Raw genomic sequence first — 14,709 nt, 5'->3', positions numbered from 1 at the left:
CTATGCACTAAACAAACTCTCCATGGGCTCACTCCTTCCAATGCTGTTTACATCACAAACACTGTTTTCGGTGCTGTTTGGCTGGCGGGGGACGGTTAGCGGCGACGCCGTGGGTGGGCGCGCTGGTTTCCAGGACGTCTGGGTTTCGATGTGTTTTGTATTGATTGATTTTTTTTTTGGTCTGCGTTCAGGTGGCTGGATGGCGTGGTCGCTGTGGTCGGCCTGCGATGATTCAGGCTTGCAGATGAGGAGTCGGGCGTGCGGCGCTCAGGGCAGCACGCCGTGTGTCGGGAACGGCACCCAGCGCAGAGACTGCAACGAAATACCCGGTGAGTCGGTCAGCTGGCTGTACCTGAGCCTTCAGCCTCCTTCACACTCGTCTTAACAGTTCCAGGTTGGCCGTTCAAAGGCTCCTCCAGTGCTGCGTCCTTTTGCCAGAACTTTGAGGAGACAACCTGTTTCCTTTTGCAGTCTTGAATATCCCAGAATACACTCCACGCTGCTCACTTTCATTTCGTTTTTTAAAATTGTATGATGCAAATAGAAACATCTAAGTTTGTATCTCTTGACGTGGAAAGCAGAGGACATGATGTGACGTTCTAGACCTGTTCGCTTTTTCAAAAGGGGTTACAGATTGAATCTTGTGAAGGGCTCGTTGCATCGGTGGAATATGATCTCAAAAAAGTACAAAATGCAAGTCTCCCTCAAAACTAATCCTCGTTCCACCAAACCCTCCGTTGTTTTCACCATCTTACGGAAGCCTTCGTTCTCTACAGCGCTGAGAGGACGCATATCTTTGCAAATGAAATAAATGGTTGGCGGTGTTATTTAGTTTGTACGCGTTGAGGTCGGTGGTAACTTCCTGTGACATCGTTGTTCCAGAGTGAGTTGAGAGGGATCCACTCGTTTAACGTTAGCCGTTAGCTCTAACGTTACATCAGAAACAAACGGCGAGACTCTTGTCCATCTCCTTAGTGCCTTCTTTTATTATTGTGGAAGCCAAAATTAACCCATACTTCAGCTCTGTACGCCGCGGGAACCGGTCTCACTCCTTCGGATTGGTGGAAAGTAGTCAGCCAGGTTTGCTAATACTAACGTTGGCGGCGCACCGCTACTTCCTGTCTCAGCCTACGTTGTTACGTTGGACCGCTATCTAGCGGTCGGGGGTTTAAATACAACACAGAATGAGCCGCGAGTCTTTGCATCTAAACTATTAATTCAAAATAGTGTTTTTGAGAATCGATGCAGTATCGCACAACATAATAATACGATACTCAAGCTGATCGATATTTTCGTACAACCCTGATATATTTTATATATAACTATTTTTGCATTTTTCACTTCTGCAATTTAATTGCAAAAAAAAACACCTAAAAACATCGCAACATGCATTGCAATGCTTTTAGAAAAGCTGTCTCTAAATCAGACATCAGGGCTCAACAATCCCAGAAAAAGCCACGAAATCCTGGAGGGATGTTATTGAGATGTTTTAACTGTGCAAAGATGTCAAACAAGAAGTAAACATATAAAATACATGTGATTATCTTGTGGTTGTCCAGGTTTATCCAAACACAGTGTTGGTTTTGGTCTCTGTGAGGTCAGAACATCGATCCTTTAGTCCTCCTGAAGGACACGTCTTGGTTGGCAGCCTCATTTGAAAGCAGCAGTTTGTGATTTTAGGACACTGTTTGTCATCATCCTCATCATCTTCATCATCTTCATCCATCCTGTGTGTGTAGCCGGCGTCCTCTTTGTGCTCTAAAGCAATCTGCTTCTGTTAATTAACCATAATTAAGTCCACGTGAATCCAACAGGTTAGCGGTTGACCCCGGCGGCCCCCCGGTGCACCTTGTTATGCTGCTGACGCTCTCACAAAGTTTCCCCTCTGAAATGATCTTTCATGGCCCGCCGGCAGACGCCTCGCCACGCTCAGAATCCCTAACGAGTCCAGACGACGGAGATTAATATTAATGGGTTGTCACAACACCAAATCACATCTAATTTTATTGCAAATTTCAATGAGGCGATGGACGGATTTGTTAAGGTCACACTGTGAGGAAGCTGAGGAATTAGGGCAAAAAATTAATCAGGGGAGATGTGGCGGTGCAATTAAAACAGCTCACACATCAGCCCTCCTCTGTCCTGGAGGATTTGTGGGGGACGGGACGCGGTGTAGCTGTAAATGATTGGACTGTAGCTGTAAGTTATGTGTCTCTAAAAGCAGCTAGAGAGGTTCAGTCTGAGGGAGCAGAGCGGCTTTCTCACTACCCAAAGTTCTGAGTGTTAAAAAGCGACATTTCAATCATCAATCCTCATTCACTGTTTTTCTGCATGTTTCAACTCCCCTGTTGTTACAGTGTGTGTGTGTGTGTGTGTGTGCATGCATGTTAGTGTCTGACGTTGTGTTCCTTTCCTCTCTGCAGTCATCCTCCCTGCATCTGGTTTTGATAAGGACCAACACTGTGGAGGTAAGTGGACGAGCAGCTGCCTTCACTTTGTTCCTGTGTGCATGTTCCTGTTCCCCCCCCCCGTACTGTACGTCTGTCCCTGATGTGTGTTTTCATGCATTAGATGTGCATTTCCATAGTCTGTCAGAAGAGGAAGAAGTAACATTATGTACGCTGTGATGGAACAGGACACAAGTTGTCCAGCTATTGAGACAACAAACTGACTGATAGGAAGAACAAAACCAAAGAGTCTTTTCACGTCCCTCAGAAGACAGACATCAACACACAAGAGACCACAACTGATCAAATAACTGTGGACAAAAAGAGATGAAGACTTTAGGGATGTCACGAGAACCGATGCTTCGGTACCGAGCCGAAGACCATTTCTCTACAGTAGCGTCAGGGCTCGAGACTAACGGCATCCCGTCGTCCTGGAGACAATAGAAAATGTGTTTGGGATGCAGTGAACTATCGACGCGTCTAGAGGAAGCACTTTATTTTATCCCTGATAATGCTAAATATGTGAATAAAGATGTTAACGGATATTAATAACATTTACCGATTAATGCTATCGGTTAAATAAAAAGCTGAGCAAAACTCCGAGGAGCAGCTCGTCACTTAAAGTAGAACAGCTGGTCCACTTTAAAGGTTCTGTTTGTAACTTCTTCCAGGTATAAATCATTGCTTGTCGGTGTCTCATGGTCGCTCGTGTGTCTCCGCTGTTCAGACTCAAACTCCAGTGAAGCACCAAAACCTCTTGGTTGTATCTGGTGAAGCTGTTAAACAGTGTTGGCCGGTCGGAGGACGCGGGGGAGACCGTAGCTTTGGTCTCCAGGACCGGAGTCTCTGCTCCTCTGCTCCTCTGCTCCTCTGCCTGCCTTCACTCACACACCGCGCTCGTTCTCTCTCCACCTCTCACGTGCATGCTGCTCACTTCACACTGCAGAAGAGTTAGTTTAGCTCTGAGAATATCTAGTGAATGTTCAGTGGACGTTTGTGCAGAAATAACTGCTGCAGCTCCTCCAGACCAACAGAGGTTTCCCGTGTCTTGTGAAGTGACGGGGCTCCACAGAGAGAAACGTTATCGTCTCCGACCAAAACTCCGGCGTCTCCACTGTTCCCTCCGGCCGCGGTCGGGAGGCTGAGGCGGGAAAAGCCAACACTAGGATCAGCATTGATTCATGGAGAGACCTTGGTCTGGTCAGCTAACATTACTGCCAAGCAGCTGAAATATAGAGTGATATTGTGCTTTTAGCTGACGTGTGTCTCCTCACTGTGTTGAGTGATGCTCCTTCATGTCTATGTAGAGCGAGCACAAGCGCGAGCAACAGGACGCTGACTTTAGTTGACTTAACGGACACAGGTGAAGCTGTTAACAAGACATTTCTGATTCTTACATAGAGTCCCTTTAACAGCCCGCCTTAAGAGAGTCTGAGCCGGATGTGTTGCTAGCTTCGGGGCTAACCACCTTCACCTTAATCAGCAGGTGGCTGGCAAGATACGGGAGCTTGGCTCAGGTCTTGAGGAGTTGTAGCATTTAATAACCGACAAATAAACGTTACGTTCACAGCTATAACGCCACTGACAACCCCACACTCACCGCCGCCACACACACGCGGTCTGTCGTTACGCTGGGCTGAAGGAGTAACGTTACACCAGGCTGACACACAGCTGGCAACCTGGCAGCTGAACTAACTGATGCAGTGGAGACTTTTTACTGGGAAAGTGGCTGCATGTGTGGTTACTAACTCTCGCGGTCGGGCTAACTGCAGCTGGTGAGAAATGATGGATTTGTGCATCAGCTTTTTGTTGCAGCTGGACGTCTCATAAGGCACTAAAATCATAACACCGCTGCATGAGACGCACTAATCTAGTCGGTTATCGGTTAGTAAAAAGTTGGGAACAACTGATCTGAGTTGAAATCGGCAGGACGGGAGCTAGTCAGAGTTAGCTTGAAGAATTCAAGATAACTTTGTTTTCACGGTTGCTGACACAAAGGTGACATATTCCTTTAGTTTGATTCAGAATGAGTCTTGTGGTAAACGTGCGTGCACATAAAGCTAGGGGTGTGTGGGATGTGATAACGTACGCTAACACCGCCACGTATCTTCTTCATTTCCCAGCATTCACCTCCATCCACCTGATCGCCACCGGTGTTTCCTGTTTCCTCGGCGCCGGGCTGCTGTCCTTCCTGATCTACGTCTACTGTCAACGTTTCCACAAGCCGTCGCAGGAGTCCGCCGTCATCCACCCCACCACGCCCAACCACCTCAACTACAAGGGCAACACCACGCCAAAGAACGAGAAGTACACCCCCATGGAGTTCAAGGTGCGTGATCGCTGGAGTCGCTGCTCATTTCAATATCCTGTAGATAGAAGTAATGCAAGTAGAAGCACACACACACACACACACACACACACACACACAATGTAAATGTTGTAGATTCAAGGACAACGTGATTCATGTTTTATTTAGAGCCTTTATTCATGCATTTATCTCAATAGAGCGTTAACCACAGAAGATGAATTACTGCTCATTTCTATTCCTCCCTGCTCTTCTACTGAACCTAAAGGCTTTAAGCCTCCTACCTGCCCACAGACCTCGTCCTTATTAATGGGCCCCATTAGCTCGCTAACGCATTAGCCGGCCCTCCACCTCCCAACGCCATCCGTCTACTGCGCCTTCACATTTACACAAAGTCAAGAAACTACTTTTTAGAGCAGTGTTGTTGTCATAACTTCTGTTGTTTTGCTCCTTTAACTGTTGGTCAGTGAAGCTCTGGGAGATCATCATGGATCTTTCTGTCTCTGTAGAGTGTGTTAAAGCATGCTGCTGATAATAAGCTGTAGATAAATTCATTTAAACTCTTTATGACCTGAGTTAAACAATCATTCTTTACTCCAGAATATAATGTAGCACGTCTCAGAAGCAGCTCGGTGATTCATTTCATCCTGTTATATTCAGTGACATCCTCTCAAATCAGACACAGCATCCGTCTGACCTTAAAACATGGGCACACTACCCGCATCAGGAGCGAGTGGCGTCTGCGTCGCGTGTTGGCTGCGTGATGCAGGAGTCTGGTGTTCACACTAGACGCGTGTTGGCTGCGTGTTGGCTGCGTGTCGGCTGCGTGTTGGCTGTGTTTCTGCTGCTGCTGTCAGCCCTTTCTTTCTGCATAGAGTTTGCCTTTTAATGGCCATTTAACTTCATGATAAATATAATTTATATTTATTTTAGACAGAGAAAGGTTCAGAAACGTGTGGTAATTAGTAAATAATAGTAATAATCCACAATTAAAACTCCGTACTTTATTCATTTATGATGCTTTCTAAGCCACTGCTTGTTCCACATCACTGTCCGGCACATATTTCAGAATAAAAGCCTCGTGTTAACAAATGAAGGAATTCTGTCTATCTGACTGAAGACTAACGTGCTCCAGCAGAGATTCATCTCAACCGTCCCGTATCTCAGATTCTACCAAAGCGTGGCGGGAACACGTAGCCATGACGACACATCTCTGTGTTTGATCCTCCTGACACTTGTTGTCCTGGCGGTTATTATTATTATTATTATTATTATTATTATTATTATTATTATTATTATTGTTGTTGCTGTGTGGACGCGGCGCTGACAGCCACCTCGCCGCTGAGAGCCTGAACTCATTAGCTCTAATGACCAGAGGCTCGACGCCCCCCCCCTCCCTCCTCCTCCAGGCCGGTTTATGATGGCCGGCCCGGCGTTGTGTGTTTCAGCGACTCTAATCTGATTACGGTCGTGCCTCGCTCCCCAGAGCTGTTCACATGGATCACATTAGTCTAATGCCCCCCCCCCTCTGGAAGGTCCTCCACCTTCTGTTCTTCTTCTACCTTCTACACCAGACTGAGTTATTACATTAGAATAAAAGGTGGGTTTAGTTCTGTTGTTATTTCAGAGAGCCCCCCCCACCCGTCTCATATATTAGCGTGTTGAGTATGCTCCACATGAACTAAATTAAATTTGTTAAATTGCTCTGCTTTGGTTATGAATACACTCACAGCACACGAGTCATAAAGTCCTAACCTTGAGGCGAGCGGAGGGGTTTATTCACCTGATATGATTTCACCTCTTACATAAAACACAGAACGGAGCGTCCACACTGAGACACGTCTTTATCTTTACGGGGCGTCCACACTGAGACACGTCTTTATCTTTACGGGGCGTCCACACTGAGACACGTCTTTATCTTTACGGGGCGTCCACACTGAGACACGTCTTTATCTTTATTTTTTATAAACTGAAACTCTATTTTAAGAAAAACTAAAACTAAACTGAAACAATATATACAAATATTGAACATTTTAAAAAATTAAATAAATAAACTAACAAAAAATTAAATAAAAATGAACATAAATTAATTTCAGTAAACTATCTAAAGTTTTTTAGTTATAATACATCACTACTGAAAAAAGGAGACAGCGTGAACTTGTGTCAACTGTCGTGACTTTGAACTACGGACTTGACGTTACAGGAGACGGCGCAATTTCTTCACATCGGACACTAAAGTAGCGCGAAGATTAAACATTCCTACACAGTTCTCCAACCAGGTATTTAGTATGTATATGTAGCTACATGAGACGTTACAGCTGGACCTAACAGAAACAAACTAAAACTAATTATATAAAAACTAAACCTTCTGAAGAACTGAAACTAAACTAAATCTAGCAAACGCACTCTGAACACTAAACTACAATTAAATTAAAAAGTCAAAAATAAAATAAAAATTAGGACTGTCAATCGTCAATAACGATTATCCATAGTTAATCGCGATTAATCGCAATTTTGTTTGTTTGTTCCAAATGAACCATAAAGGGAGATTAGTCAAGTATTTAATACTCATTTTACGTTACTCAACATAACGTAACAAACATACATGTTTTAACCCAAACCACAACCTTTTCCTAAACCTAACCACCGCCGAAGATATGGGAGACTGTTTAATGTTTTCTGGTGAGCTCTTGGATGAATGGTTTTATAAAATAATTTACTAAAAGAAAACATTTAGAAGGAAATTAACCTCTTGGTCCAGATTTATTCCTCTTTGGAGTTTAGATCCAGTTTTACGGCCACGTAATCACAACATCCAGGAACTCACCTGACAAGTAGAGAGAAGTTTAAAGTATCACCGTAGATCTCAATATCAAATATATTTAATATTAGAGCTGTCAATACATTCAAATATTTAATCTTGATTCATCACATGATTATCCATAGTTACAGAAAAAGAGAGATTAGTCCAGTATTTAATCCTCTTATCATCATGGGAGTGGACAAATATGCTGCTTAAAGCAAAATGTATGTATATATTTATTATTGTAAAACCCTCACAGGTACTGCATTTAGCATAAAACAATATGCTCACATCATAACATGGCAAACTGCAGCCCAACAGGCAACAACAGCTGTCAGTGTGTCAGTGTGCTGACTTGACTATGACTTGCCCCAAACTGCATGTGATTATCATAAAGTGGGCATGTCTGTAAAGGGGAGACTCGTGGGTACCCATAGAACCCATTTACATCCACTGATCTGGAGGTCAGAGGTCAAGGGACCCCTTTGAAAATGGCCATGTCAGTTTTATCATCACCAAAATGTAGTGCAAGTGTGGAGCGTTATTTAACCTCCTTCATGACCAGCTAGTCTGACATGGTTGGTATCGATGGATTCATCAGGTTTTATAGTTTACTATGATACCAGGATCTTCACTCTAGCTTTAAAACTGAGCCGCTACAACCTAAAGATCATGTTAACTTTAACAGCCTTATTAATATGACATAACTGATCAAACATATGACTCTCTGAGTTGTGACTGAAACCTTTAACGCTTCTGTTTCTCTGCCGTTTTCCTTCCAGACGCTCAACAAGAACAACCTGCTGCCAGACGAACGCTCCAACTTCTACCCGACGCCGCTGCAGCAGACCAACGTCTACACCACCACCTACTACCCCGCGGCGCTCGGCAAGTACGACTACCAGCCCAACTCCTCCCCCTCGCCATGCAGGACCTACAACCAGAACAACAACAGCTGAGACACGCCCCCCCCTGCCGCCTCCGACGGACGCCACCCCCGTGACATAACCGAACCCACATGAACTGTTCTTCAGAGCTCGGCCTCTGTTCATCATCGCCCCCTCTCCTCCTCGTCTCTTCCGCATGGTGGCGTTTTGAGGGCATTTCTGGAACTTTCCATCAGATGTTGGGTTTGGATGGCGACGGCGAGGCCCAGGTCCTGGTGCAGACGGGGACTTATGCAACCAGCTGGGGGGGCAGGGTGTTATCGTAAGGGGGCCTGACTGGATTTAGCCGTGTCAACTCAGAGCTTCATGTGTGGATCTAGCAGAACACCGAGTCAAACAAAACTTAGCATTTCTCTGGATCTGGATCACCGCTTCACACCTCCTCTCCGTTACTAACATCTTCAGCTTGGAATGAACTTGCGAGTCCCTCGACAACAGAAGCAGTTACTGAGAACAAACGCCGCGTATCGTGATGTCCTTGGCGCCGAGCGAGAGAACGACAACAAAGGAGGAAACTCAGTGAAGTCGATGATGATATAATGGTTGTCGGGGGGGCGGATGCACGCCCTCCGTCACGTGGCAGGAAAGAGTCACAACACTAAAACATCCGCCTGAGTTGGACGCCTGAGTTGGACGCCTTTCGTGGACGCTCGTGAAAGTCAGAACAAGGTGGATTATGGGCCGTGGTGTGAACTGTACATACAGCTTTGGGAATGCCTTGGGTGCCTGTATGCAATAGAGGGCAGAGGCCACATTTCTTTTTCTTTCTATTTCTTCACTTTTTATTTTTTTCCAAGAACAATAAAAGACTTGTGAAAAGTGAATTGATTGATTCTCCAATCGATTCTCATATTGATTCTACTGAGTGCTAAATAGCTCGGTGGTCATATCACATATGGCCAGTGTGCTGACAAACAACTGGATCGGGGGGTTCTTTTCTATGATGGTAGAATAAGCTAGTAGACTTGTTCTTATTTTGTTTTTTAAGATGTTTCTTTTATTCTCAAACCTGAGCTGTAGCATAGGAGGACATATTTTGTTAAATAGCTGATTAATTCTCTAATTTCACTTCACTGAATCTTGATTTTTCCAGATGTTTTGGTAACCGTTGCATCTTCAAAATGTTCACATAAAAATGATTTTTACAAAGAATGACTGAAACAAAACACGTCGGCGTCGAAATGCTTGGAAAGATCAAACGGAGTGCATGTGAGTGTAGATGTTTGTGTACGTGCAAACACGTGTACTCTTTATCTCTGCGTGTCCTGAATGAGCATAGCTGTATTTTGTACAATGTAAATGCTTTCATACACATGACTATATATATACGACGAGGATTATTTTGTGCATTGTTTTCCACGTTCTGTCGCTGACACACTACTGTTTTTTCTATATTTCATGTACGAGATGTTAATCATAAGTTAAAGCATCGCGTGTACACTATTTATAGTCAAAGCTTGGTTTATAAAGGGCATTTTCACAGCTATATTTTATTATTATTATTATTATTGCCTGATCGATGAATGCTAACCCAGCAATGCTTTTCAGTTCAGCTACTGTACATGCACGAAGACGAGAGCTCTATCTGTATATAGGAGCCCTCTGCAGCCCGTTTAATGAATGACCCTGCGGAGGATGTGTAAATCTATCTGTATATTGTATAGCTAACACTGTTTGTTTAAAAAAAAAAAAAAAAAAAAAGCCTTATAGTTGTTTAAAAAAAAGTGCAGCAGCTAAGTACACACCAACCATGAGGTTTGTTTGGGGGACGGAGCTCCACAATGTGGCTTGTGACCTCCACCAGCTGCTCACACATCCCAGAGACTGAATAATAACTCTGATAATATGAGACGGTATCAAATATTACAGACTGAAAATATGAAGTCGTTTTGATCTCTAAACTCCGCCTCTATCGGCGCCGTCTGAAAGCCGGTCATGTGATTGGTCGGTGTGGAGCCCCGTCCCCTGCCATGTGAGGCTCTGTGCCCTTCTATGCAACTTACCAGGTGTACTGTTAGACCTGTCATGTAGACTGTAATCACTGCCTTTTAGACACTGTGAATTTTTTGGTACCCTATATTTTTGTATATTGTACATTATAAAAGGATAATAAACCTTGATGCCAACTCAACGGGGGATTTGTGATATTTTTAAAATTTTCTATACTATGCCATTTTTTCGCGACGTTCGACATACTATACTATGTCTTTTTTCATGACCAAGTACTATACTGTGACTTTGTTTTAAAAGTCACAGTATAGTATCTCGAAAATGTTCATGAAAAAAGTCATGGTATAGTATGTCAAATTTTTTTACGAAAAAATCATTGTATAGTATCTCGAAAATGTTCATAAAAATAGTCATAGTATGGCATGTCGAAAATGTTCATGAAAAATAGTCATAGTATTGCATGTCAAATTTTTTACGAAAAAAAGTCATCGTATAGTATGTCTAAAATTTTCACAGAAAAAGTCATTGTAAAGTACGTCAAAATCTTCACGAAAAAAAGTCATAGTGTAGTATATCGAAAATTTCCATTAAAAAAAAGTAATAGTATAGTATGTCGAAAAAATTTACGAAAAAAAAGTTGTATTATAGAATGTCGAAAAATGTCATGAAAAAAAGTCATAATATAGTATGTCAAAGTTTTTACGAAAAAAAAAGTAATGGTATAGCATGTCGAAAGATTTCCATGAAAAAAAGTCATGGTATAGTATGTCGAAAAATTTTTACGAAAAAAAAGTTGTATTATAGAATGTCGAAAATTTTCATGAAAAAAGTCATAGTATAGTATTTAAAATTTTTTACGAAAAAAAAGTCATAGTATAGTATGTCAAAAACTTTCATGAAAAATAGTCATAGTATAGCATGTCAAAGTTTTTACGAAAAAAAAGTAATAGTATAGCCATCGAAATTTTTCATAAAAAAAGTCATAGTATTGCATGTCAAATTATTTACGAAAAAAAGTCATAGTATAGTATGTCGAAATCTTTCATGAAAAAAAGTCATACTTTAGTGTGTCGAAAATTTCCACGAAAAAAAAGTCAGTATAGTATGTCGAAAATGTTTTACGAAAAAAAAGTTATATTTTAGAATGTCGAAAAATTTACATGAAAAAAAGTCATAGTATAGTATGTCGAAATCTTTCATGAAAAAAGTCATTCTTTAGCATGTCGAAATTTTTCATGAAAAAAAGTCATAGTATGTTATGTCGAAATTTTTTTCGAAAAAAAGTCATAGTATAGCCTTCGAAATTTTTCATAAAAAAAGTCATAGTATTGCATGTCAAATTATTTACGAAAAAAAGTCATAGTATAGTATGTCGAAAAATTTACATGAAAAAAAATCATAGTATAGTATGTCGAAAATTTCCATGAAAAAAAAGTCAGTATTGCATGTCGAAAATGTTTTACGAAAAAAAAGTTATATTACAGAATGTCGAAAAATTTCATTAAAAAAAGTCATAGTATAGTATGTCAAAGATGTTCATAAAAAAAGTCATAGTATAGTATGTCAAAGATGTTCATAAAAAAAGTCAAAGTATAGTATGTCAAAGATGTTCATAAAAAAAGTCATAGTATAGTATGTCAAAGATGTTCATAAAAAAAGTCAAAGTATAGTATGTTGAAATCTTTCTGTTATGTTCTGGTTCAACAACAGCGTGGACTCAAATGCAGACACAAACACAAGTCTTTTAAAGGTGTAAGAAAGATAATTTATTACACAAATATTAAATGAACAGTGAACAGGGCTGGGGTTCCTGGAGTTCCGAAACGTGGCAGTAATAATGTCACTACTTAAATCACGGAACGGGGGGCACGGGGAGCGGTGTCCAGGAATCCTTCCAGAGGAACAGATGAATCCACTTGAGCTCCTAGCGTGGATTGACGTCGGAGAGTGAACAGGCAGGTAAGTAACAAAGGTAAGGATCCAGGTCGAGGAGGAGCAGCGTGTAGGAGTGAGCAGGCAGGTTGGAACCAGGAAGCAGCAACAGCTGACAGGTGAACAGACCTGAGCACAGAACAAAAACAAGGTGAGTCCAAAAATTCAAAAACACGAGCATGAGCAAAGTCAAGAGCAATAAACTAAGAGAGCCTGAATGTGTCTTGTACCACTGAGGGCGAAGGAACGATCTGGCGATGACTGGCAGGAAAACCGGGGTAGATATACTGCAGGTGTGTGTGATGATTGGTTGATTGTTGTCAGCTGCTCCAGCAGTGCCCGCCCAGAGGAGGAGGAGGAGGGGAAGGAAGACCACACCTCCCAACACACTGACAGACTAGACAAACCAGGGAAAAACACACAGGAGACAAAAGGGCAGGGAAACAGAGGAAACAAAAGGAAACACTAGACAGCCAGGTGAAATCATGACACTTTCATGAAAAAAAGTCATACTTTAGTGTGTCGAAAATTTTCACGAAAAAAAAGTTGTATTATAGAATGTCGAAAAATTTCATGAAAAAAAGTCATAGTATAGTATGTCAAATCTTTTACGAAATAAAAGTCATAGTATAGTATGTCGAAAGATTTCACGAAAAAAAAGTTCTATTATAGAATGTCAAATTTTCATGAAAGAAAGTAATAGTATAGTATATCGAAAAGTTTCACGTGAAAAAGTCATATTATACTATATCAAGAAATGTTACGAAAAAAGTCATAATTTACTATGTCAAAAATTTCCATGAAAAAAAGTCATAGTATAGCACGTCGAAATTTTTCATAAAAGAAAGTCATAATATAGTATGTCGAAAAAAATGTACGAAAAAAAAGTCAAAGTATAGTATGTCAAAAACTTTCATAAAAAAAGTCATAGTATAGCATGTCAAAGTTTTTACGAAAAAAAATTAATAGTATAGCATGTCGAAAAATTTACATGAAAAAAAAAGTTCTATTATAGAATGTCGAAAATTTTCATGAAAGAAAGTAATAGTATATTATGTCGAAAAGTTTCACGTAAAAGTCATATTATAGTATGTCAAAAATAATTTACGAAAAAAGTCATAATTACTATGTCAAAAATGTCCATGAAAAAAAGGTCATAGTATGGTATGTCGAAAAAATTTACAAAAAAAAATCATAGTATAGCATGTAAACATTTTTTTACGAAAAAAAATCATAGTATAGCATGTCAAAAATGTTCATGAAAAAACGTCATAGTATAGTAGGTTGAAATTGCTGCACACTATAATACATCACATCAATACAGCATCAGATAATGCAGCTTCATCATACCATCTGGATTTTTAAATATCCTGTTATACCGTAATACTACCCAAGCCTAGGTACAGTTCTACCCCTCCACCATAAAGATACTGGTTCCCAGTAATGCTGCTTACTTGCTCGGTTGGTTGGCGGAGTTTGCAGGTTGGAAGCTGGTGTGGGATCCTCCAGGTGAAGTTCATCACTAGCAGGTGACATGAAGCAACTGGAGGTGGCACATGTTTGTGCAACGGTGCAGATGGACCAGCGGGGGCAAAAATCCTGCAAAAAGTAAACAGAGTAAAACTAAATTAGCACCAGTCTCATCCTTTAGCCACCCTGCCCTATAACTGTTTTCATTCACAGTTCATAGCTACACTTCTGTAGCTTACTTCTGTACTTAAGTGACGCCACTGGACTTTCGCCCAGGAGACCGGTGTTCATGTCCCGTGTGGAACCAGAAGACAAAGTTGATTTATTTGTCAGGTAACTGTTGCTGGCCGTTCGTAGGAGAACGCACGAAAAATGAGGAATAACTCTCGTAAGATATCATACGAACTAGGGATGCACCGATACCACTTTTTTTCAGACCGAGTACAAGTACTTACATCTGGGTACTCTCCGATACCGAGTACCGATACGAGTACTTCTCTGTGCCTAAAGAGCCTCGTTAACAGCCAGCTGGAGGGTGTGAGCGACACACGGCAGGCTGGGGAGTCCAGCATACGAGGCGGTGCGCCGCCACCGGCTCTAGGTCGGCTTGGAAAAGCTCGGGGTAAAGGTGCTTCCCGGGGTCGGGCGCACCACCGGCCCGTCTCGCCCGCACCGTCGGGGAGGTGGATACTGGTATCACTATCGGTGCATCCCTAATACGAACCATTGTATATATCCTATACTACACAAGAGTTCAGTAAAGTCACACTTTGAGGCGTCACAGAATTGCATCCTCTCCCTTCATCCCCAGAACAAATGATTGCGGCGCTGGAATCCTTTGCCGTATGAAGGTGG

General features: G+C 41.8%; 1 protein-coding gene across 3 annotated transcripts in view; it reads left to right on the top strand.

The window, feature by feature from the left end:
- sema5ba (sema domain, seven thrombospondin repeats (type 1 and type 1-like), transmembrane domain (TM) and short cytoplasmic domain, (semaphorin) 5Ba) overlaps positions 1–10,633 on the top strand; it is a 224,189-nt gene extending 213,556 nt beyond the window's left edge. For 2 of the 3 annotated variants that reach the window (XM_037790770.1, XM_037790772.1), the window contains 4 exons: positions 192–329; positions 2,424–2,468; positions 4,571–4,776; positions 8,338–10,633. In XM_037790770.1, coding sequence (XP_037646698.1) covers positions 192–329; positions 2,424–2,468; positions 4,571–4,776; positions 8,338–8,514 — 566 coding nt within the window. In that variant the 3' untranslated portion in view covers positions 8,515–10,633. The remainder of the gene's footprint in view (positions 1–191; positions 330–2,423; positions 2,469–4,570; positions 4,777–8,337) is intronic. The other variant, XM_037790771.1, reaches the window with a different exon arrangement.
- Positions 10,634–14,709: the final 4,076 nt, after the last annotated feature.

Source organism: Sebastes umbrosus, chromosome 13 (genome assembly GCF_015220745.1).
Source record: "Sebastes umbrosus isolate fSebUmb1 chromosome 13, fSebUmb1.pri, whole genome shotgun sequence".
Classification (NCBI taxonomy): domain Eukaryota; kingdom Metazoa; phylum Chordata; class Actinopteri; order Perciformes; family Sebastidae; genus Sebastes; species Sebastes umbrosus.
This window is presented reverse-complemented; position numbering and strand designations above follow the sequence as displayed.